Source organism: Drosophila kikkawai, chromosome 3L, assembly GCF_030179895.1.
Source record: "Drosophila kikkawai strain 14028-0561.14 chromosome 3L, DkikHiC1v2, whole genome shotgun sequence".
Taxonomy (NCBI): Eukaryota; Metazoa; Arthropoda; class Insecta; order Diptera; family Drosophilidae; genus Drosophila; species Drosophila kikkawai.
Window position 1 is genome coordinate 25,517,456 of NC_091730.1, and position 25,036 is coordinate 25,542,491.

Genomic DNA, 25,036 nt, shown 5'->3' on the forward strand with positions numbered 1-25,036 from the left:
CGAAAATGACTCCTTCACTGCGTTGCAAATGTCTGACTAAAATTATAATACCTTGCAAGGGTATAAGATTATCCATTTAATTCCCCATAATACACATATTTTAGTTCCTGCACATTGCAAGGGTATAGAAACTCCGGCTTCTCGAAGTAAGCTTCCTCACTGGTTGTTAATAAGTTCTTTAATAATTTTCACAATTGTAAATCAAGTCCCTGGGGACCCAGAATAGTTTATTGAAAAAAAAAAATGGTTTTCTTTTTATAAGCGGCAAAACTTTTTTAAGTAAAAATGTTATCCAAAAGCGCAATTTAAGTTCGACACATTGCTTCGATATAATAACTCCTTGGGGATTTCAATTCCCTTAAAATAGTTTTAAATTTTAATGTAATGTTGTAATTGAGAAAATGAATGAGAAATCCCATCGGACTTGGTTCGATTTTTAATGTTCTGTAATCTGATGAAAGAAAAAAATGTAAAATGCCTAAAACGAACGATTCAACAAAGCACCTTTCCCAAGTTCAAAGTTAAGTAATCAAATTCTGAACTCTTGTTAGCAGCATAAAAGTGTTTGGCGAACATGATTGATTTCCGCATCGTTCGTATGCCAGTTATATGATAAGTTGTCCGAATTTCAAAAATGTAATATTTTAATAATACAAATTCTCAAATCTCAAAGTAGATGCAAATATGTTGAAAAAAAAACAGCCAAGCAATCCTTTTTGTTTTGTTCTAAAAATATTTAATCTGTCTTATGTCAGCCAAATCTATAGACGGACATGGCTAGATCGACCCGGCTGTTGATACTGTTTGCGTGGGGCAAATTATTTCGATTACAGGATTTAAAAAAAATTAATTTTAAATCTCAAAGTAATTTGAAGATCATTTGTTTACTATGGCAATGAAGTATATATTTTATGGCAATTTTTGTATAGTATATGTAAATGTCAAACAATAATCATAACCATGGTAAAAATAATACAATATGGAAGTAATATTTTATTAATTTCATATAATAATTTTGCAAGTTCCTAACTGTTCTTTAAAGTGGACCTCGTTCTGCGGACGCCATTGGCTGCGGCACGAATGTTGCTAATGAGGAAACTATTGAATTGTTTCAAGGTTTGCTCTGCTCAGTTTGTTTAGGTTTGTTTGCCAGCGACTTGGCATTTGCGCATAATGAAAGAGTTGCATTCGAGTCGCTCGAAATGCGGATGCCCAGGCAGATGGATGGGGATGTGGTGATGGGAGATGGAAGCGGAGTGGACCGCAGGAGTTCCTTCGGCTGCCTGCGGTGGCCATTGGAGTAGGTCATTCCAACGTGACTTAAGACGGTTGCTGCTCCGCTGCGTGCCTTTGTGGCATTTGCGTTGATGTAGGTCGTTGCTCGGGCCCCAGTGAGTAAGCGGAGCTCGAGGGGGCCCATGGAGAGGGTCGGTAATGGAGGCGAAGGCAAACACTGGCCGGACTCCGAATGCTGGAGCTGTGCTGGAACTGAGGCTGGATCCGGCCAGAGTGCATAAACTGCAGTCAGTTTATGGCCACTTCGTATTTGCACTACGAATCGGGCTCTTTATGGCAATTTTCAAGTGCTCAATTTACATCGGAATTGCTGGCTTGCAACTATTTGCTGTTAATTTATGCTAATTTTGGAGTCCCACTGAAAGGAAATTACTCCGCATTGGTCGGACAATGGACAATGTGTCCCAGGTTTATGCAAATGGCCAAGGCGAAGAGAGTTCCTTGCTGAGTGCATACAGAGCCGTCACCTTGGTTTGTTGGGGGGTTGCGGTATATTCAAGCTATTCTAAAATAAGAACTTTCATGATTTCATCATAAATATAAATAGTTTTAATGAATAATAATGAATAATAATAAGTAAGTAATAATAAAGTAACGTTAAGAACAGAAAAACTCATGTTGTTCCTACTATACGCATAACTTTCTTATCACGTAAATATTTTTAACAAACTTAATCAAGTTTAAATGTAACTTGTTAAACAGAAAAAGTAAATCAGCTGTATTCTAATGACACATACTATTTTAATTATAAATATTTATCGGTATCTGGTAAATTTAATTGGACTTTTGCCTTTTACAATTAGAATATGACATAAACATTTAAAAGTAAGCTCTTTCATAGTTCAAGTTCATAGTCAACGCGCAAGCACTTTTTACTAGAGGGTCACCGGATGTCATAATGGCAGAAAAGTAAGTGAAAAGTAAGAATTCCAGAATATTTACGGTAAGAATAAGCAAATAAATGTGTACATTATTTTTTTGAAACTACAACGAAAGTATAATATATAACAGGTGCTTATACACATGGTATGTACATATATTACATTACTTGCCTTTTAATAATCGATCTAAAAGTGATCTGGCACAACGGAGTGTTCATTTATGTCTAATGAACAAAAAACGAACTAATTTAAATCAGAACAATTGCGAAATGTAAAAGGAAATGTAATTTATGTACCGAGTGCTTAACCCTAGACGGTCATGCTTATTTTTCCTACGTTAAGGTTATGCTTCGTCGAATCGACGACGCCAATTTTAAAATAACTATAATTGTTAAAAAACAAACAATATTGTAAAAAAAAAATTGTACAGCTTTTAATTCATAATTATAACAGTTCAAAATTAGAAATAATAATTCATTCTCATTTTTCGATTATATGTGATTTTGCGTCGTCGAATCGACGAAGGATGGCCGTCTAGGGTTAAAAGCTTGTTTTTTTAAGTAAATTATTATTGTTATTGAATTCAGAAAGATATATGCAGCTGCTATACCTTTGATGCAGTTGAATACATATATTTTTTTATTAAACCGAAAGAGTAATTCATAATTTTAAAATGGCTAAAAAAATAAACATTTTCAAGTATCTATAATTTATTTCTACACAGAGAGAATTACAATTTGTTCAGATAATAAAAAATTTAATTTTCAAGATTTGTTCAGAATCTTATTTTTTACCTACCGAACGTTATACTTCCTTTGTGTAAAAAATCTATCAAGTTAATGTTTCTTTGGGTTTAAATTCGAATAGAGTTAGTTGTTCATCAAATTATAATGATAATTTAAAACCGTCAAATAAATAAACATAATCAAGTATCTATAATTCATTTCTCTTACATCGATAGTTAATTGGTCAACCTACACAGCGCAGTCTGGTTGCACTGCCCCAGTTATGCGCTTCGTCGAACTCAGCTCAGGTTCCCTGTAAGCTGGGCCAGGTGCGCCCCTTTTGCCAATGGCCCCCTGTGCCCAGCTGTATCAATGACCGACCGCAGCACGCGCCAAGAAACCAGTATTCGATGATGATCATGATTATCATCTTTGCACTGAGAAGCTGACTGGCGATCGTAAGGCTTCTGGTTTTATTAGCTAGTGGGATGTCCCCTCCAGTGACACCTTCGACTGGGGCGACCGTAAATCCAAATTTATTATTGGCATTATTTGTTAAATACGCAGATCCAGCGGGTGTTCGCAGATTACACAACCCTGCAAATAGTCTCAGGCCTCAGGCCCCTCACTATGAGGGGTAAACAAGAAAATCTGACTTGGCACATATTCAAAGTTGGCTCGGATTTTACGAACCTAAGAAGCACTTCCTGTGCTGTCCAAGAGTCAAACCGCTGACACAAACGATTTCGGAGCAGTGTAAATATAATAATTTTCTCTTGTGGATCGCACGTTTCCTGGCCGAGTCGCCAGTTGATGATAAGCCAAAGGTGCTGAAATCAGCCGAGCGAGGTGTGAGGAGGGATCGATGCCCAGCTGATACCGAGACGGACGCCACTGCGGCGTAGTAAGCTAATGAGGAACTACTCGCGATCCGATCCGCTGGAGTTTGCCAGCACCTCCTCTCATCCCGGGGACGCACTTGGCATTGGCGTTCCGCGATTAGCATGGAACACTGTTCGTTGTTTGCTGTGTGACAACAACCCGCTGTTGGCATACCCCGACGCCGCGAGTAATCGCGAATTCGATTTGCGGGGGACCTTAGGTATGCAGCTGCAGTCAGGTGTAAGGAGTGCGATTGCGACAGGAAGTAGACCTGGTTGGTAACTCGTTGGAGAGCAACAATTAGCTATCAGCTTTCTTCAAAGTCTACGAACCTATCCTATCCTAGATGCTCTGGGGACGGACCAATTTAGCTGAGATCAACCTGAATTGATTTTAATTCTGTGCACGTGCAGTGCACTCAGAGCGATCGAATCCCAGAAACCCATTTGCGGATAACACTTTCTGTGAATAATGAATGTGTAACGAACAGTAATTAGTCACGAGATATTCTTTTTATAGAAGCTGTTAAACCCTTTTGTAATTCTATATTTATAAACGATGTATTTTCATTCATCATCGAAGATGGGAAGTATGGTTTCTGTTTACGATTACATCGCCTTTGTAGAGGCATTGCCAAACTCTTCTCTTTTGAACATGAATGTACACATAAAGTGTTTACCTGTGATGGAATCAAATTATCATAATGACTAAATTAACACGCAAATATCGAAAAAAAATTGCTTTAAAATAAGCATTGAATTACGGCTTAAGTCTGGTGTTGATTTTACAAGCTAACGAGCCGCATCGCATCCCGCTTCTGACCCGCTCCAGCCCTGTCTGCCGGGCGTTTCAATTAGCAATCCCATAAAAATAAGCAGCGGAAAGAATCTCGACGCAAACCAGTTTCGCCGCGGCGTTATCACTGAAAAAGCTTTAAGCTCCGGCCGAAGTCACAAGCGTCACAGCGCGAGGAATGCACTCAGTAGCTACATACGTCACGGAGCGGGGATCGAGCAGGTGCGGAATCACCTGCCTTTGTTGAGGGCGCTATCAAAGCCTTCGGGTGAATCACTGGTCGAGAAATCCCTAAAAGTGAAAACCCCAGCGATGGACAACTCAGCAAGCCAGCTTCAGGCTTGAGTGGTGCCCATTGTGGTTTGCATCGACTGGGTTTTCCATCGCTTCTTGTCTCGGTTCCAGCCGCTGCTCACTAGGAAATTATGCACACGCATCCCAAAAGGAGCACAATCTGCAGCGAAGACTCTCTCCGCAGAAACCAGTTTCCATCGGCCCGCCTCTCCGCCTACGGAGCCTTATCCGAGTTGGACTTTGCCAGCATTTTCTCTTGGCTCATGAGCAATAAGTGAAACCAGTTTCTCAAAGTGTGCACAATGGGGTCTGCACTCCACCACTCTTTAACACTTGGCGGAGGTGGGTGTGGAGCTGCGCGATCCGTTTGTTTTCGCGCAGATTATGGATGAAATACGAGCACTGGGGGAGTTTGCATTTCTGGTACCTGCAGCGGGAGAATATCCGTCGCCGTTTCGCAACCCCCTGCGGCTTTATTGGCTTTTGTCTGCCAATTAGCCAGAGGTTTCTCGGACTGTAGGCGCAATGAGAGAATTCACTTGTTTGTAATTAATAAAATAAAAAAAGCAAACATCCAACAAATGTTTATGGCATGGGAGGCTCCGTCGTTGCCCGGCAACACCAGCAATAACAACTGTCTGCTGGGGAGCGGGTACTGGCGCTGCCGGGGGCGTGGCACGCACCGCCTGTGACTGACGGACCGCAGAGCGCTGCGAAGAAAGAGAACAGCTGGCTGGTCTGGGTGAGCTGGGCGAGCTGGGCGAGAGAGAGGAACTGAAATCACGGCCAGGTTGGGCGACTCACCAGCTTCGCTCGGTTAGTTAAGCGCGGCTTTTCAATCCGTCGAGTCGACTCGCTTGCCATTCGTTCAGCAGCCATCGCGGTGCGTGAATCCCGTGTATCATGTCCAAGTACACGAAGCTGGCCCGCGGGCTCTGCGACCTGCTCATCTGGGCGGCCCTCAGCGTGGCCAGTCTCCTGTTGCACAAGCTGGTGCGTCCGTTCCGGCGTGGCTTCTTCTGCGGCGACGAATCCCTGGGCTACCCGTACCGCGAGAGTACCATCGGCCACGAGCTGCTCATTGCCATTGCCCTCGGTGGACCCACCGCTGTGATCGCCGTAGTGGAGCTATTCAAGCAACTGCCCGGTGCGCCGCCGCGGGACTCGGGCGAAAAGCGCGATGGCTGCCGGATTGGACACCGCCTTGGCCAGCTGTATCGCCAGGCCATTTTCTACCTGTACGGCCTGGCAATGGTCACGTTCACCACGATGCTCTCGAAGCTGTGCATCGGACGTCTGCGGCCGCACTTCTACGCCGTGTGCCAGCCCATGCTGCCGGACGGGACTGGCTGCCAGGACGTCCAGAACCTGGGCCGATACATCGATAGCTTCACCTGCAGCAACGCCAACATGTCCGACTTCCAGTTCAAGCAGCTCAACCAGTCCTTCCCCAGCGGCCACGCCAGCATGGCCATGTATGCCATGCTGTACCTGGCCATCTACCTGCAGGCTGCGCTTAGCACACGCGTATCGAAGCTCCTGAAGCACCTGCTGCAGTTCCTCTTCGTCATGTTCGGCTGGTATGTCTCGCTGACGCGGATCACGGACTACTACCACCACTGGAGCGACGTGCTAGCTGGGGCGGTGATGGGCGTGGTGTTCGCCTGGCTCACTAGCGCCTACGTGGCGGACCTCTTCGCCGGCAGGCGCTGGGTCAAGGCCGGCTACTCGGCCAATACTCTGCGAAAGCCGCAGGTGTCACCAAAGAACTCTACGAAGTCGCAGGCGGGAGCAGCAGCGGTGGCCTCCGGCGGCGGCCAGCCACCACCTCTTCCGGCCTACACCTTCGGCACTCTGCCCTATCTGGCGGCGCATCCGGCCCAGGCGCAGGCGCAGTACGCCCAGACCTATCACAACTACGGCTACGTGCCATGAGGCTGGCTGGTGCTTAGCGAATCTGAACTGGGATAGCCTCACAATCACTCACGTTCAAACCCAGACTTGCACGAAATTCTTGTTCTGTTGTCGGTATTCTAGCAAAATAAATATTAATTACGATACGATGACGCGACTAATGACTTATCGAAAGCTGGCGGCGTAGAATGTGCTTCATCGGGGGCGATTATCAGATATTTTCGAAAGTTGCGGCATCCCATCTTCGAGCCCCATTAGTTGAGTAGCAGTAGCACCTTGCTTACCTGGAAAGAGAAAGACACAACTGTTAATTTTTGTTACAACGACTTTAGCACACTCCAAGGGTGTTACAACGGAGGCAAAAATAAATGACAAGGTATATGACTTTTCAATAAAAATAGATTGCAAAGATTTACAGTTACTCGTGCTATTCTCCGGAGGGACACAACAAGTTCATAGCGCGCAAAAAACCACCTCAACACCTGCCGGAGTGGGTCGAACCCCCCGCCCGATTAGTGGATTCCAGCTTTAGAAATTAGGAATAAATTATCGAGACCTTAGCATATTTGAGCTGTCTATAGACGAGAGAGACGAGAGCCACGGCCAGATCAGGGGAAAAGCAAAACAAAGGTTTGTGAAACAAGTTTGTGTGGCAGTAACCTCCAACAATACTGGGCCGATGGAGATGCAAATGAGCTCCGCTGCGAATGGGCCAGAAGAATCCAAGACCTTCCGTCCGCCCATTATTCAGTGTGAAAATGTGCGGCAATCCAAACACGCGTCTGCTCTCGCGGCTAGTCATCGACTTCCTCATCCTGCTGGGCATCTATGGCGTCGCCCTGGTGGTGCTGCCCCAGCAGCTGGCCACCGCTCAGCGGGGCTTCCACTGCAGCGACGCCAGCCTGCAGTACCCGTACCGCCAGCCCTGGCTGACCAAGGTTCACCTGACAATCGCTGTAGTGATCCTCCCCGCGGCCTTTGTTCTGGTGGTGGAGATGCTGCGCGCCGCCTTCGTGCCCAACTCGGCGGAGCTGAAGCAGCGCTTCGTCTTCGTGGGCGCCCGCATCCCGAGCTTCATCAGCGAGTGCTACAAGGCTGTCGGGGTGTATCTCTTTGGGCTGGGACTGACCTTGTTGGCCATCAGGCTGACCAAGCACACGACTGGCCGCTTGAGGCCCCACTTCTTGGACGTCTGCCAACCCACGTGGGGCGAGGAGGACGTTGAGAGCTGCTCATCCGTTTCGGGGGGAAACTCCACCGCCTATGTCGAGGAGTTTGGCTGCACGGAGTTTGCCGTCTCCTCAGAACTGCTGGCTGTAGTACGCCACTCCTTTCCCAGTGGCTTCGTGACCACAACCAGCTACGCCATGGGCTTCCTGATATTCTACGCCCAGGCCAGGCTCGTTGCACCCTGGCTACGACTCCTGCGTGCCACCCTTCAGCTGGCCTGTGGATCGTTAGCGCTAGTGGTTTGTTGGGAGCGCATCTCTACTTTCCAGAATCACATTACGGACGTGGCCGCAGGAGCCGTCCTTGGGGGGCTAGTGGCCCTCTTCGCGACTGTGTTTGTAGCCCACCTGTTTGCAGAGGTTCGGGTGAAGAGGCGACAGTGGCCTCGGAACGAGCAGATTTACGGGTACGCGGGATACTACAATCGAGCTACATATGGCTACTGAACGATATAGGGGATTACTTTTAAAATTAATAAAGTGCCTTTAAAATATACAGTTCATAGTTAATTTATTTAACTGCGTTTATGCATGGTTTTGACTGCTAGATTTAAAGAGGTCTTTGATGACGACTACAACTGAGGTTTTCGATATCAATTATATGATTGAAAATATTCAAAGTTCCTTTTGCGAGATTGATATGGAGAACAAAGGGGTTTGATTACAAAAAACTTGCAAGCATTGTTAGTAATATTGCTGAAAAAAGGTAATAAATAAATTAAATAATATATAAAAAAAAATTCGGTGGGTGTAATGGCAAAGATCGGGCAGGCATCACCTACTTTTATGAATAAAATTCTTAGTGCGTCAATAATATGTTTGTGTAAACAATTACAGCTATGCAAATATTTCCTATTTGGCACGCTGCAAAAAGACGTGTAAAAACTTAAATGTTATGTTGTGAGATAGAAGAAGTACATTTGTAACCATTTAGAGCACGTTTTTCTAGCCTTAGTCGTACCCGAACTGTCAAGCTTTTAGGGCTTATCCCGCGTAACTATCGTGGTTTTTGAATAGTGTTTAAATGACCGCTTTCTTGCTTAAACAATAAAGAAAACTAACAATAAACGAAAAGTAAGGGCCGCTTTGTTAATGTCAGGTTTATCTAAGTGACTGTGGATTGCTCAGATATTGTATATATTAAAGCGATATTTGGGGGCTACATTTACTACTATTTACCTTAAAGAGAAAAGTTAACCTGACATTAAAAAATCCAAAATGCCGGCTTTAATTTCTAAGAACTGGGGCTTGGCTGACAACTTCTTTGAATGATTAAGGGGATAGTATTAGTAAATATTTTACAGCTCACTTTTGGACACATTTCAAAACTGCCCGCTGCTAGCCAAGTTCAGAACCCAGCTGAGGCTAAGCGAGCCTCTGAACCCATGCTTGCGATCCACAAGTGGTTGCCATCGTCACTCGCTGATAAGAGCGCTGACCACTGCTCTCTCTCTCTCTCTCTGCCGCTTCTTCTCCGCTCGATCTCCTACCCTGATCTCTCACCGCAAGATCAGCTTCGATCTGTTTACCACGCCAGCGACGGACGCAGCCAGCCGTGGAAAGCGGGGGCTTTCGTCACTGCCTCAGTCGCGATCGGGAAGCGGCGCTTAAAGTTTGTGGATCGGGCTAGAACGGCTTGCGAAAAGCGTTAAATAAATAAACCCATAGTAAACAGCCAAGAGAACGCTTTATTTGTTTACACAGACGGAAAGCGAAAACGAGAGGCAGTAAAACTATAAACCGATCATAAAAGTTCAATTAAAAGTGAGTAAAGTGGCTCAGGAAGCCCATAATAAGGATTAAAGGAGTGATCCTGGGAAGCCTTTAACCGAACTTGAGGTTTGTGTGTGGACTTCGAAACGGGGCACTGTGCAGGGATGCACACTCGCAGAGACAGGCCGCCTTAATTCAATCAAATGTCGCTTATTCATTCAATTAAAGGTCGCGCCATTTGACGTCCCACTATTAAGGCGTCTGTGAATACGATTATGAATGCCAGAGCGAGTGCACAGAGAGAAAATATAAAGGAATCTGATCTACGTTTTCAAATTGACAGGGTTATGTCAAAATGTTTCCTATAAAAGAGGGATTGTGGGTATATTATAATTTATTAGTTTTTATTGTGTTTAATAGATTCGTAATAAGGCTAATAATGACCCTTTTTCCCGCCACTGCACAATCGATTTATACAAATATTTAATTTGAAATAAAATATTTTTTCAGATTAATGTAAAATATTAATATTAATGTCGCTTTGTTTTTTCTGCGTGCAAGTGGAGGGCGAGCGAAGGGCCCTCGGGAGCCCGCTTTGAATGTTTTCCATTTTTTAATGTAATTGACAGTTAAACTTTGTGCACATGCTGGACGCAGAAGCCCCTCTCTGCACCCCGGCGGGGATGTCGCGCAGATCACAGAGCAGCAGTCCAGCAGAGGTCCACAATGGGGGCCATTCTTGGGCGGGAGATTAGCGACTGCTCAAGTGTGGCGCTCCAGTCAAGCACAACAGCCAGTCTGCGGCCCCGATAGTGCGAATATCGCGGAGAGTGCCCTAGAACAATAGGGCTCCACTCAGTGAGTAACCTGTGAGTCACTCCCCTTGGAGCCTGCTAGGTGACCCCCTCTTATCGATGGCTTAAGGCTCCGTTATGGTCCATTACTGCGCAGAAAGCCTCTTATAATCTTCCGTAATGGAGACACTGAGTAATCACAAAAGCGCTGAATTGCAATGATTTGACACTAAGAAGAAGCTCGGCAGGCGTTCCTAGCTATCTCGTACACTCTAATTTATCTTATCAAAGTGATCTTGAGCTTGTTTGAGCTACTGCACTGTCAGAAATTATCAGTCAGTCGTTCGTTTCTCACTACAAAAAAATAAAACCAATCTTAGTATTTTCCGGAAATATTTCTACTATTTCACGCACACACAAGCTTATATTTACGAAACAAATTAAATTATAAAGAGCGGAAGGCAGAGGAAAATATTGGAAAATGAAAACAAATGAGGACAATTGCAAAGAACTTTTTCCACAAGATCCAAATAAAGACAAATTCTGCTATGAAAAGGTTGAGCACCACCAATTGACGTTGCCAAAACAAAATAGCTTAGATTTCCCCTATTATTAGTATCTGCTTACGCTTACGCATATAGCTAAATCAACTCGACTGGTGATGCTTACCAGGAATTCGTATACGCCTTTCTTCGCCTGATACAGGCATTCCCTGTTGCCATTAAGCTATAATAAATAGTTTTGTACCCAACGGGTTTCGGTATTCATCATATCAAATATTAATAGTGCATATTTAATGGAATTCTACTTTTTCTTTCAGTGTCCAGCGGCTCTTGTCTAATCTAGGCATATGCAGAAAACAAAACCGCAACCGTACTGAGATCCCCGCAGACGGCCAACTGCTATAAAAATAGGCAATAAAGCAATTCCTCTGACGCAGAGAAGCTTAAGATTGGGGAAGAGCGCAGAGCTCTGGGTGGAGAACGGAGAATACCATGCTCGGAGAGTCTCGCCCACCAAATGAGCGTTAAATTAAAAGAACGTTATCCAAACGAAGCAGACTCAGTCAGTCATTGACAACGAACCCGAAACAACGAACGACCGCGGCGGGTGAAAACCACGCGAAGCGAAGAGTTAATTGCCGGCGAGCATAGAGCCCATTTGGAATATTAACTAATTAAAGCCAACGCGACCCATCCCCGAAATGCGCGACGCCGCCGAAGATCAATCCGTGTCCGTCCCGATGCCTGCCTCCGCTTCCGCCTCCGCTGCAAGCTCTCCGCCGGTAGCAGCATCAGACCGCCGGCTGACCCAGCGATTGCTTCTGGAACTGCTGGTGATCGTGGTCCTCCTCATACCCATCTGCGTTTACGAGTTCGCGGTGGATCCCGTTCGGCGGGGCTTCTTCTGCGACGACGAGAGCATCAGCTACCCGTTCCGGGACAACACGATAACCCCGGTGATGTTGGGTCTGATCGTGGGGCTGTTGCCGCTGCTCCTCTTCGTCCTAGTGGAGTATGTGCGCCACCTGCAGGCTGGAGAGATTTCTACAACTGTTGACCTGCTGGGATGGCGCGTTTCCACCTGGTATGTGGAGCTGGCCCGGCAGTCCACCTACTTCTGCTTCGGCATGCTCCTCACCTTTGACGCCACCGAGGTGGGCAAGTACACCATCGGCCGCCTGCGTCCGCACTTCCTGGCCGTATGCCAGCCGCAGCTGACGGACGGCAGCCTCTGCTCGGACCCGGTCAACCTGCACCGCTACGTGGAGAACTACGAGTGCGCCGGCGAGGGCTACTCCATCGAGGATGTGCGCCAGGCGCGGCTCAGCTTCCCCAGCGGCCACTCCAGTCTGGTCTTCTACGCCATGGTGTACGTGGCGGTCTACCTACAGCGAAAGCTCACCTGGCGCGGCTCTAAGCTCAGCCGCCACTTTGTGCAGTTCGTGCTGGTCATGCTGGCCTGGTACACGGCACTCAGCCGCGTGATGGACAACTGGCACCACTGGTCGGACGTACTCGCCGGATCGCTACTCGGCGTGGCCGGGGCATTGATCACCGTCCGCTACATAGCGAGGCTGTTCGACCTGCCTTTCGACGGGGGTGTGGGCACCATACTGGGCGGTGGGCTGCGGCGGGAGAACACCGCGGCCACCCTGCAGGAGGAGGTGTGCCCTAGCACGCCGCCACCCTACTCGGCGACCAGCAGCTACAACGACGATCAGTATTGTACGAAGGTCTGAAAGAGGCCAGGAGCATGTCCGCTCGAAGCATTCCAAAGATAGCAATAAAGAATAGACCGAAGATCGGCCCGAGTTGAATATGTAGTATCTACACCGCGTTGCATAGTATTAGTTATAGAGCCCACCCGCAGCATTTGTATAATTCCCATTAGTGTGTCGTTACAATCCCATTCTACGTGTAAGTCCCCGTATTATTATTTGTATATTCTAACTTCTAAAAACAGCTAAAATTATAATAAATAAGTCCACCGCATTTGTTCACAGTGTTCACAGTCTTAACCTGCCCCATTGTCTGCATACTCGCTTATCAGTTTTCGTTCTGTTTTTTACTCGTAATAATTTCACATTTCAATGTCAGCCCACCCACATTCCCCTACCTAGGGTGCAGCTCACTTGACACAGTTTTTCGCGCAGTGTTGTCATACCTGGCTGGCTTCGGCTGGAATGTGTGCTGGCCATGCATGACTCATCAACATTTCGCACCGGCGGCAAGTGCCTCTTATGCTGCGTCACCCGAGAGGCCGGCCTCCCGAGAAACTCTTATTCGCCGATCGTGTGAAGGCGCCGCAGCTCCCCGAGTGGATTCAATTGGTGCGCTTCTGGTGAATCAAACGGGGCTAATCTGATTTTGATGGACCCCTGACCCATCAATTAATGAGTCTCCAGAGAGAGCCCCGAGAGTGATCTGGCGAGCTTTGTCGAGCTTTTCGGCTTCCGGGGCTTTCTCGGTGACTCCGGTCTACGTCAGCCGGGGATCTTGGACTCGGGAGCGGTCAACAGCTATCGCGTGTTTTGACGCTGACCGTTTCAGGGCCAGACGCGGACAAGGTAGCGCTATCGCCGCCAGCACGTGCGTGGCAACAAGTAGACAACCGCGCAGTTGTTTACTATATGTCTGTAGCGAATGCACAGATCAGGGGAAGCACTACATATAAGACACGCCCTCTAAGAGAATACTATACACGTATTCAATAAGCTCCCTGATAAATTTGACTTACTTCAAAATGAAAGGACTTCCCCAGAGTATTACTTCTATTAATATCGCAGCCTTAATTTGAGTTATATTTCTTGTTTATAAATGGTAAGTATATATTTCGGTTCCTATTTTTAGCTGATTTCACATTCACATACTCTCCGATCATTCAGTAGGTATCGCACATAGATCCGCTGACGGCGGGCAGAACAAATATTTTTGACGCAAACGGAAAATATTTCTGAGTATTATAATGTAATCAGAGGCAACAATGCGAATTGTTTATTAATAATCCCAGTCGAGTGGCTCTGAGCTCAGATTGCTGGGGGCTGTTGTCCGCTTTCGGCCCGAGTCGTAGATCAGTGACGTGTGAACAGTCGGACCGATCGCACAGATTCCGGACACAAGCCAGCCCTCAACCGAAAATGAGCTTCAGCCTGCGAATCCGGCCCCCCATCCGCCTGCTGGTGGACCTAACCCTACTGGGCATCCTGATTGTCCTCGTTGAGAACTTTGGCTTCTTTTGGGGGCCAACCACCAAGCGCGGATTCTTCTGCACCGACGAGTCCCTGAGGTACCCGTACCACGAGAACACCGTGAGCCCCACCCAGCTGCACTGGCTGGGCCTCCACCTCCCACTACTCAGTGTGGTCCTGCTCGAGAGCCTGCTCTGCTGGCAAGGCGGCGTCAGCCACTGGGGGCACCTCTGGCCGGTGTACAACACGGCCCGCTGGTACCTCTACGGCTATGTGGCCAACGACCTGATCAAGGGCATCGGGAAGCACACCATCGGCCGCCTGCGCCCCCACTTCTTTGCTGTCTGCAATCCGCACTTCCCGGATGGAGGCAGCTGCACAGATGGGGTGCACGAAGATGACCTAAGCTACCACGAGGACTACTCCTGCCGTCCTGAGCTCACGGGAGCCAGCGAGGAGGTACTGCGGGACGTACACGTATCCTTCCCCAGCGGCCACTCGGCCATGGCCTTCTACGGCCTGGTATTTGTGGCCCTGCATCTTCACCGCCGCCGCTTGCCCCTGCCCGGCTCTCTGCTTGGCCCCGTGCTCCAGCTGGCCTGTGTGGCCCTCGCCTCATTCGTGGCCCTCAGCCGCGTCATGGACTACAAACACCACTGGTCGGATGTTGCGGCCGGCTCGCTGTTGGGCGCCGGCGCCGCCTTTGCGGTTGTCCGGGCAGCCGCTTCTGAGGAGCGGCAAAGGTCTCTGAGTGCAAGGGAGGATGACAATGCCAGAGAGGCGGAGGCGCCCACGGCGAAGGACAGCCAACAGCTAGGTCGTGATTTGAGCATTGTTACTAGCCAGAGCCATAATTAGTCGAGCTGGCGGTTAAGTTGTAGTTGATAATAAATTTAGTGACGAGATAATCTCGAAACGTGGCTTTATAGCTGACAGGGGAAGGGTGGCTGGGTCGCTTATTAACAGAGACGCATCTCGTGCCGAGTCGGCGGAAACTGGTATTATCAGGGTTAATCAAGCAACTGCATGGTAATAACACAGCTATTACCAAAGCACTATGAGGCTCGTTTCGATTTTACTAAGAGAATGACAGACAAAAGTTATTGGCCCCGCAATAAAGTAAGTAATCGTACATTTTCCAGTGGGGATTTCTTCTAGATTTGTGTACAAAAATAGATTCCGCAAGAACGTCTGTGACTGCCGTAGCCTGATCGGGCAGAAACCGCCGCCGGTATCCGTGGAAGCACAAGTCCAAGAGGCTCGATTGTCGCCAACAATTAGCGGCTCCTTTGGATTCATTAGCAGCATATTTTCGAGCGATTTAACCCCAGTCAACAAGCTGGCAAGGACCTACTTCCATCGCCCCAATCACGGTCGAGCCGAAAAGAGATATAAATAAATTTTGCGCGCCGCCGAGCAGAATCCAGTGAATCTCCATCGCTGGTGATGATGCGCAACACCTGGACCCGGCCAATTCAGCTCGGGGATTTGCGAATGGGCCCCACTCCGCGCACCCTCATCAGGTGGGCCAAGGGCGCCTTTGGCCGCCGCTTAATTGGCTCATTTATTTTGATGGCAAAGAAAATGCTGGGAAATTGTGGTTATTTTTTCCTCGCCGCTTTGCCTAATTCCCGCGCCCTATTCCCCCTCCTCGGCCCGCATTTATTATGATTAATTATGGCCCGCACACACTGAGAAACTGACCCAAAGCTCCACTTTCTTGCCAACTTCGCAACTGTGTCAAGTTTTTGTTGCCGCTTTCCTGCTCCTGCCTTCTGGTTGTTGTCTGGCTCGAGGTTCGAATGATAAATTTCCATGCAATTTATTTTAATCTGCAGCGACGCTCCCTGCCACACTAGCCCCGTCCTGCGGCAGCTAGTTTTCATGCGTTAATTAAATGGAAAATATTTGCATGGCCGGCACCGCCAAGGGACGCAGAGATTGGATTCGCAAAGTTGAGCTGCAACCCAACACAATGACCTACATCCGGCATTAGGGAAAGTTTTGTTTTGTTTTGAGTTTGGCCTCCGAGGGAGGAGAGGATGCAGTGGCTCAGCTCCAACTTGGAAACGAAGTTCCTTGGGAGTTCATTAGGCAGCGGTAACTGGGGAACTTTTGCCTGTGACAGTCAGGCTAATTGCAGACAGTCAGGCCATCTGGAATTGGTTACCAACGGGGTAACCCGGACCTGTGCTGGTTAAATCCCACTCTCACCTCTGGCCGGCATCAATCAAAGCCGTCGCCCGGCTCGCACTTTCAATCAATTGCAGCAGCACGTGAAATTTAAGAGCTCCGTCGTCGTCGAGTGGAGTCTCTAATCGCCATCAGGTGCGATAATGCGGCCAGTCGGGGGCCCGGTCCGGTCCAGTCCGGCAGTTTGTCACTGCGCAATATCACCCACCCACCGCCGGGTGGCCATCGCTCCGAACAGGACTTCATCGTTCCCAGAACAGGAACATCGTTCTCGCACCGTCTGCTGCATTTTTGCATGGTTGTTTGCTCAACAAAATACCCCAAAGCATTTCGGGGCTTTCCACTTTTCCTGGCCCGTGCTCCCTGCCACATGCGCTTCATATTTCTGCGGTTGCCGTGTCCCGGACATCTCTCCTGTCTCTCCTGGACAGCAGTTTGCCATCAGCAGTCATCAGTGTCCCCCGGCTCAAGCTCTCCTCGGCACCGTTCATCTCTGCTTCAATCGTTGGCTTCATGTGTGTAAAGACAATTTGATAATCGCAAAATGCAGCATAGTTTGAGTTAATGAAGCTTGTGTGCCATGTGTGCCACCTTCGGATGGCATCCCTCGGCAGTCGGAGCCAGAGCGAAAGCCAGACGACTGGCTTCTCCTCTGACGTTGTGCCCGTGGTTGTCGTTGTTTGTTGGACAACAACCGGAGCGTTTTGCTTGCCAATTAGTAATTTGCCGTCCAGGGAACGGTTGGCAGACCAGACCAGACTAGACCAGAACACCTCGGTCTGTCCCTGACAACCAGAGGGAGTTTTAAAATGCTCGTGGTGGGTCCCAAAGACCAGAGCTCATTTAAGGACTGTCCGATTGGCACTGCTTTAATCCAAAAGTTGTGGCAAATTACGTGCTGGCTGTCACTGAAGAGAGGAACGTCACCTGGAAAGCCTGAACTCTTTTGCAATTCAGATTGATTTGAAAGACGACACATTGCCGGGCTCAAAGATGTTCGGCAGTCTGTTGTGAGAGTATTGCATCGTTCATTGTCCATCGAATGTAATGTGTCAGGACAACAATTTGAATGAAAGCAGCGGGACAGGATGCCCAAGGACTCGCTGCTGTCCGGCGTGAAAACAAACCGTTTTCGCTGCGTGCTCCCTTTGTGCAGAATGCGCTTTCGCTTCAATGTCCTGTCGTAGAAATCGCACGCAGCCTCGACACGTGACGTCGGGGAGCGAGAAGATGCGCGAAATAAAGGGTCGGCGGCCATTTTGTCGGCGCCATCATTATTAATAGGGCTACACAGAAAAAATGGTAGAACGAAAAAATCAAGAATATTTTTCTTGATTTTTTCGATGTGGTGGATTAAAATTTTTAAGTACTATTCGGGGTTAGACAGTCGAGTTAATCCCGTTTCGGGATTAAATGACAAATTAAGCCTAAAAATTCTTGAATCAATCCCGTTTCGGGATTAAATGACAAATTAAGCCTAAAAATTCTTGAATCAATCGCGTTTCGGGATTAAAATGACAAAATGAGCGTAAGAATTCTTGAATTAATCTCATTTTGGGATTATAGAGGCATAATAAGCCCAAACATTCTTGAATTAAGCCTAAATATTCTTAAAAATTTGGTGAGAGCAGCAAATCTATTTTTAGCTCAGAGAGAGAGATAACATTTTTGCTCTTTCCTTGAAACTGTATGTATTCGGGTTCCCGACATTAGCTTTTGATTTGACTCAGTGGCCCAGTTGGTAAGCGGACGGTCTGTGATTTCTGAGACATGGGTTCGAATCCCGACCGGGAACTAGGAAAAGTGAGTTTAAGTGGCTTTTAATAAGATTTATACATTAATATAATTAATTTAATAACCATTTGTAGCTTTATAATTACAGATTTAAATAAAAACTTCTTTCACTTCTCACTAAGAACTTTAGAGGGATTAAATCAAGGGTTTTTGGGATTAAAATAATTAAGAATTTCGGGGACTAAATCGAGAAAAAAAAATTTTTTTTTTTAATTAAATTTAAATTTAAATTTTTAAATTAAAATTTAAGAATGTTTGAGATTAAATTAAGAAAAATTGGGATTGAAATTTTTAAGGTTAGCGGGATTGAATCAAGAATTTTCGAGATTGAAAAAATTAAGTATGTTCGTTCTTATATTAAGAAAATCCGACCTTAGCTCGAAATCATGCCCACTTGGGATTGATTTTGGCGACTTTATCCCGGATTTTTTTTTCTGTGTAGCAAAGGACGGGAGCCAGAACCAGGAGCTGGACGGCAGACAGTAACATCCGATGCGTGGCATTCCCGTCGTGATTTTTTCGCTGCCATTCGCCCTTCCGTACTCTCTTTTTCGATGGCTCTGACAATTTTGATTGTTGTCCCCAGATCCAGGACCTCCGACTGCAGTCGAAACAGGTGTGCCCGTCAACTGGCAATCAACTTTCATTTAGCAGCATCATTTGTCACGCTTGTTTATTGCCCGGTTACGTGTTGGCCACACTTAATGGCTGTTATTGTCCCTCCAGCAGAGACAGCCGGATGCAAGACGCCACCAGAAGGAGTGCACCAGTCTGGTCCGTGGGTCCGTGAGGTGCCATTTAAGACGTATTGATTTAAAATCGGAGCGAGCTGCCAAAAGGAGAATGTTTGCCTGTCCGTATGGTTCGCCATTGCCCCACCTATGACACTATGGCCGAGTCAGCTCATAACTAAAACATAACCCCAATTATGCCGCAAGCTGCGATGCTGATTCATTGATGAGCTCCGGCAGAAGCCGAAAAACGAAATGAAAACGCAGCCATGGCTAATGCCGCGTTGATTATGAATATTTTAGGGCCCGAACCGCCGCAATGATCATTCCGATGCTGCTGGCGAAGGCAGCAACGATGGCGATGATGATGATGGGGACCAGGCCCTTTGGCTACGCGAGCAATAAATTTATACGCCGGGGCCGGGCCTTGCCTGTCGGGCATGCGAGAATTTACATTTTGGCAATTTCCAGCTGTCGAAGCCTGGCTCCTGCTCCGGCTACGGCTGCAGTGCCGATTGCAGATCTTTGGCGGAGTGGGCTCCAGAGCAGTATCCGTGTTGGAGTGCATCGCGTAAATTCCGTTACGACGCTGCCGGCTCGTTTTGCCAGCAAATGCAATTTCCTAATTTCTCACTGGGGAAATGGCGCTAAGACCTGGACCCCTGGACGGGGACTGCTGACCACTCAAGCCCGGGTCGGGTCGGCATAGCTGATTGGCCGGACCGGACCAGACCGGACTCCCCGGAGGTGGTTCAAGAGGTGTTCGCTTCCAAATTAATGACCCGACGCCGCAGACGATGAACAGCACAAACAAAACAGGAAGTGCAGCCGGAAAAAGGGAGCGGAGTGGCCGCAGACAAAGGCGCATAAATGCATAAAGCGAAGTCGGAAAATTGCTGCAATTGGAGAGGTCTCACCAGGAGTGAGGCCACCTGTCCCTCCTGCCCCCCTGTCCTCCTGGCCGTGCTTATGCCCGGCAAATTGGTTTATGCATGAGGCCAGGCGAAGCGCAGTAAATGGGATGTAAGGAGCTTCACACTAAGCAGCCAAAGCGGTGGCTGATATGATGGAAACACCGGCTGGCTGCCTCCCCCATCCACCACGATGAACCGGATTCACCGGGGTCGAGGGTCGAGAGAGCCGGGCTAAGTAAATTGTTGGCTCAGCCCTTGATTAGCTTAGTCGAGTTCGGAAGGGAGGGAGGTCAGTGGCTGGAGGAAGCTGTTGCCGTGGCCGTAATGCATTTTGAAAACCACACGAGCGGAATTTATGTATGTGCATCCGCTCTGTTCTGAAGAAGGGCTCCCCTGCCCGGTGGCCTTTCATTAAAATTTCAATATGCAGCTCTTGTTTTATGCCGCATTAAAGCTAAGTGCAACGCCCAGGCTCCCCCGGGGGCCATCCAACCTATCAATGAATACGCCAGGAAAAAATGAAGTGTTTTTGAATTTCCGTTAAAAGGCCATGCTTCAGGCCACGTTCCAGTGGCTAATGACAACCACATATCGTATTCTATTTTCCTCCTCTGGACCCAATCCCTTCCAGGGTCCTTCAGCTCGGGCAAAATCAATAAACGACTACAACGAAAATGTCGACGGCTTAGCAGCCAAATTGGATTCGAAAGGGATCGAGGGACTAGAAAAAAGAGTACCCTTCCTGGCCCGGGTCTAAGTAAGCACATAATATGACACGGACGGGGAGAGCAGGGCCGCATAAAAGTAAAAGTAAGGGCAGAGCGCAGATTGTTTTCGGACCCACCCGGCGGGGATTAAGATCTGCTGCAAACGGCAATCGATGATGGCACTTGGAGCGGGAAGGAGTCGCCCAGGCACAAAAGCAAGCCCCGTTAAATGTTATGGAAGCCGGCCGCTGCAATGGCCGAATGAAAGCGAAAGAGTGAACGCATAATCATCACTTTTAACGGCAGGAAGGAGGCAACGGAAGGGAGGCCACCACGGCCCCCGTGAGTGTGCCGTTCTGAAAATCGCGCGTATGACTTTTCAAATGAATGACAGCAATTAACGCAGTCAATGATGGCGCGGCCATTGTTTGCCGTAGCCGCGTCCTGCAGCTCCTGTTTGCCTTTCGCGTCGGCCATTAAAGGCCGCCAAATATGTCGGCGTCCATTTCTGTGTCTGTGTCTAGGTTTGCATTCTCGTCCGCTGCCACCATGGTTATGACACATAAAAAGCAACTGGCCCGGCCGGCCTAGCCTGTGCCAGGACAACAGGGCGGCGGTTTCGTTATCAGCGGGCTGCCTCATGGCTGTTGGGCGAAGGGCTCAGGGCTCAGAGCTAAAAACAAACAAACACAGAAGCCAGTCTGAGCGAGGACTGAGGCCACTAAATCTTTTATTTATATGACATCAACGGGTAGTCGCTGGCATGGGCGATGCGTTTGCCGGGCATATTTTAGACATTTTTATGTAACCGCCAGACTGCCACAGTGCCAAAGGATGTGTTGGCCAAGGGGCTGGCATGATAATCTTTGAGTTGAGTTCAGCCTGCGATCGAAGAGGCCAATATTTAAGAGTTTTTTTGAGCATCCTTTAAAGTAAATGAAAAGCGACAACCGCGCCTAAAACTCGTCCTCCTGTACAGGACTCCCTTTGACCACTTTGCCACTCATTTTCACACGCACCCGGTGCCGGAAACTAGCCTTTCGCTCTTTACCGTCACCCGTTCCCTGTCCGGTGCTATATGTCGATGGCAATATGCTAACCCCGTCACAAACCGAACGAGCCCACACGCGGATCTGTAGCCCCGGGACTTCGGCATCTGTTGACCCAAACGCGTAACCAATTTTGGCCAACGCCAGCGAAGTTCGATGCAGTAGTAGTCGCAGTGCCCGACGGCCATTCTCTCTTCTCTGCAGTCGCTGCACTTCATCATTACCCGGTCGTTATCGCTTTTTTGAATTTAAATAATGTGCCCTGGACAGGGCCGAGCTGTGGCCGTTGCGCCAAACTGATTTGAAATGTGAACCCGGCACGTATAGTGAGTGGGTCGCAGTCATGTCGAGGGGACAGCCGTGGTCCTATCCACGCTCCTTGCCGATTCGCCTGATTGTTAATGAGATGATGTTGTGGCCCAGAGACCCCGAAAGTCCAGCCCGGACTTCTGCAACCCCACCATGCATGCAGAGGGGGGCGGCACTCTGCGCCCAACCGCACTCGAAAAGCTCTGGGGGTTTTTATCACACATACGACCCGTGTGTCGACGCGGCCACATGCATAATTTGCAGCACGGTGGCCCCTCGCCGCGGTCTGCCCCGCCCACCCCATTTCCCGATTCCCGATGGCTGCCCCGAAAATGTTCATTAAAATACGCGTAATGTTGTAGGCGAAAAATGTTTTCGGTTTGCCTTTGAAATGTCATTTTCGGTTGCCGCCGGTCGCAAGTTTATATCGATGTGGTGCCATGTGAGTGAGAAAATGATCGGAGAGTGGGACAATGGTCGCCAAATGTCCATATTGTTGCGGTGGCTGTTAATATTCTGTATTTTATGCGTGACTTTTGCACAACTTTTGGGGCAATAATAGGCGCAGAATAATGTTGGAGTATTGATTTATCGACAGACATATAGAGTTGCATTCAGATAGCTGCGGAGTCATGACTTAATACCGAAGTGAAGAAACACGGCCAGTGCTTTTTCCTGCGACTCCCAACTGCTGCATCAGCAGAGCCAGCGGTTCCGCAGTGCTAACTGACCAGTTCAAGATGCCAAACACGCTTTTCCCACTCCGCCTTCCTCCACCACACTGCGAGCGTGTGTGTGGACACTCAAAGCTGTTAGTGAAGTGCCCATTGGCCGAACGTGGAAAAGGGCAAAAACGAAAACGGACAAATTTGAAAAAGGCGAAAAGCGCAGAGGCGAAGAATTCGCTGACTTCCAATCAGTTCGTCAGTCGGCTCATAAAAAGGAAAGCGAAAGGCGAGGGAAAAACGTGCGGAGGCACAAGGGACGCGGGCAATCGCAAAGGCCAAATGTCCATCATCTGCAGCGGCAATAAAACTGGCCAAAGGCAGGCGAAGGATTCACTGAGCAATGCAACGCATATAAAATATTTGCCGCAGAGCGGGGCAAAGTGGGATGGATGTCCGGGCTGGCGAATATTATGCTGAGTGAAGCATGGCCAGGGACCAGGTGGAGGACGCGTCAGAGGTGCAGATTATTGTTGCATACTTCTGCGGCCGCGTGCCCATGTGTGAGTTTCTGCTCGGCATACTTTCCGCCTGCCTGTGGCTCACAAAAATCCCGACCACCTCCCACACTCGATGCATATCAAAATCTCATAAAATGAAGCGAAAACCCGGGCGCAAACGTTTTGGAACCCTTCCCAAACCTCGGGCTCCCCTTCCATTGTTAATTGTTCCCCGCCCCGACTCTTTAGTATTTGCCTTGCTGCGCTTGCAGCAACTCTTTCTCTCCTTCTTCGCTTTTGTGCATGCCATTTTTTAAGGATTCCGGGCGGATTTATTGTTTCCCCCTGGCTGTGTTGTTTGGGTCCTTGAAGCCATTGTTTACACGGAACATTTGATGGGAATTTGATGTGTCAGTTGCTTAATTTATAACTGCGTAGATTTGTTGAACGGATCACTCCCGTTCCCATTCCCATCACGCCCCACTTCATCAATACTGATCCTTCAACTGGCAGCTTGCCCAGGACTAGTGCCAGGACGAAGACCAGGACTGGTGGCTGGCTAGTTTTATGCCTTCGCCAAATAAACTGTTAAAAATGCTGAGAACGCGCAATGTGTGCTGGCCAAAGAGGAACTGGAAGGGAACTGGAACTGCAAGTGGAAAAAGAGCAACAACTGGCGCCAGAAACAATAAATGCCGCTGAGCACTGCGCTGCCAGTGCATCCGCAGCGAGTGAGTGGCGAGGCAAGTGGGCTAAGGAAAATACAAAATAACAGCAGTGCCAAATGGCCAACGGAAAATGGAGAAAAAGTCGCAAGTAGCCGGGCAAAGCGACGGGGGCGAGGAGCCACTCGGAAGAGTGGGGAACCATGTTTATGCAGACTCGGTACGTGGAGGAGTGGTTCCTTCCTCGCAAAGGTTCGCGCAGCACATCGCAGCACATGTGGCAGCAGCGGCAGCGGCACAGATACAGCACTCGAAAATCGACGAAAATCCTTTTGCATGTTGCTTCGCAAGTGGGCAGCCTCCTGCTCTCCCCCTTGCCCCTTGTCATTTCGCTGATGCAGCATTCTCTGGCTCTGTGTATCTTGGCTCCGCTTGCTTTTATTTCGGCTGTATCTGTAGATATTTTTGCAACACTTCATAAACCATAAAGGCAACGCCAGACGGAAAATTTAATTTGAAGCTCATAATTTTCGGGTTAACGTGTTTTTGCTTCAAGGAAAGCAAGCTACGAAAAGAGTGACAAGGGGGAGTTTTTTGTGGGTATTTTTCTTCGCTCTAGGTTACGGAATAATTCTAAGGATGGAAGGTCTTACGTCTTAGTCAGCAGTTAGGAGATTTGGCTCTTAATCTAGCTTTTCAGAAATTGTGTCCATTTCCATTTTTATTATTTATTATTAATTTTTTAGGATATTCCTAGACTTTATTACATAACAGGCCTTCGATTCGCTTTAAAACGCCAAGTGAAGCCACACCCGGGAAAAGGATGGTCTCCAGTTTATTGCTGGATGCCGAAGCCAGGTGAAATTTAATTAAGACTAATCAAGGCGCAGCGTTCGGCCGGAAGCGGGAATGCGCTCCATTCAACGCCACTTCCGGTTGCCTTCCCGCGCGCCTCTATTCCCGCTGCTCGGACAATCGGATGCCGAGTGACACGAGTGGCGAGCAAACATTTCATTAGAGCGACTTTCGAGCGCACTTCTTTTCTTTTCTTGTCACTGAGCAGCTGCTAATGAGAATTTCTGGGCTGGCGTGCGAATCCTTTCAAGGCACCCGACTGCGGAAATGGCGTGAAAATTAATTAAATTTAGCAAGAGCAACGGCAATAAAATGGAAGCCGGCAACGTAAGGTGAGCTCAGCTGGGGAGGCCAGAGCTAAACCCGAAATTGGCGAACAAATGCTCGGCTAATGACGGCTGATTTTGTTTGGCGATGATTTTTGAGCACAGCTTGGGTCG

General features: G+C 48.1%; 5 protein-coding genes and 1 long non-coding RNA gene across 12 annotated transcripts in view; 4 read left to right on the forward strand and 2 right to left on the reverse strand.

Annotated features, from left to right (window-relative positions):
• The window catches only part of LOC108084792 (putative phosphatidate phosphatase), a 62,579-nt gene extending 49,753 nt beyond the window's left edge, over window positions 1-12,826 (forward strand). For 2 of the 3 annotated variants that reach the window (XM_017181135.2, XM_017181136.3), the window contains exon 2: window positions 11,344-12,826. In XM_017181135.2, the coding sequence (XP_017036624.1) occupies window positions 11,728-12,765 (1,038 nt within the window). In that variant the 5' untranslated portion in view covers window positions 11,344-11,727 and the 3' untranslated portion in view covers window positions 12,766-12,826. Of the gene's footprint in view, window positions 1-9,646; window positions 9,781-11,343 lie in introns of those variants that run through there. The other variant, XM_070285188.1, reaches the window with a different exon arrangement.
• The window catches only part of Ten-m (teneurin transmembrane protein Ten-m), a 347,516-nt gene that overhangs the window by 180,453 nt on the left and 142,027 nt on the right, over window positions 1-25,036 (reverse strand). The window lies entirely within an intron of this gene.
• On the reverse strand, window positions 1,065-5,058 carry LOC138928635 (uncharacterized). Its single transcript, XR_011445032.1, has 3 exons — window positions 3,596-5,058; window positions 3,131-3,530; window positions 1,065-1,801 (listed from the first exon to the last, which is right to left on the reverse strand). It is a non-coding gene; the product is annotated as an uncharacterized lncRNA (long non-coding RNA).
• Window positions 5,686-7,198, forward strand: LOC108084793 (putative phosphatidate phosphatase). The gene has a single exon (XM_017181138.3). The coding sequence runs from the start codon at window positions 5,777-5,779 to the stop codon at window positions 6,806-6,808; it is 1,032 nt and encodes a 343-aa protein (XP_017036627.1). The 5' UTR covers window positions 5,686-5,776; the 3' UTR covers window positions 6,809-7,198.
• Window positions 7,522-8,463, forward strand: LOC108084795 (putative phosphatidate phosphatase). The gene has a single exon (XM_017181141.2). The coding sequence runs from the start codon at window positions 7,546-7,548 to the stop codon at window positions 8,461-8,463; it is 918 nt and encodes a 305-aa protein (XP_017036630.1). The 5' UTR covers window positions 7,522-7,545.
• Window positions 13,958-15,130, forward strand: LOC108084760 (putative phosphatidate phosphatase). The gene has a single exon (XM_017181075.3). It carries the CDS (start codon window positions 14,164-14,166, stop codon window positions 15,070-15,072), a length of 909 nt encoding a protein of 302 aa, XP_017036564.1. The 5' UTR covers window positions 13,958-14,163; the 3' UTR covers window positions 15,073-15,130.

Excerpts from the sequence above, each read along its gene's own strand:
- LOC108084793 (XM_017181138.3), top strand. The coding sequence starts at position 5,777 with ATGTCCAAGTACACGAAGCTGGCCCGCGGGCTCTGCGACCTGCTCATC.
- LOC108084760 (XM_017181075.3), top strand. The coding sequence starts at position 14,164 with ATGAGCTTCAGCCTGCGAATCCGGCCCCCCATCCGCCTGCTGGTGGAC.
- LOC108084795 (XM_017181141.2), top strand. The coding sequence starts at position 7,546 with ATGTGCGGCAATCCAAACACGCGTCTGCTCTCGCGGCTAGTCATCGAC.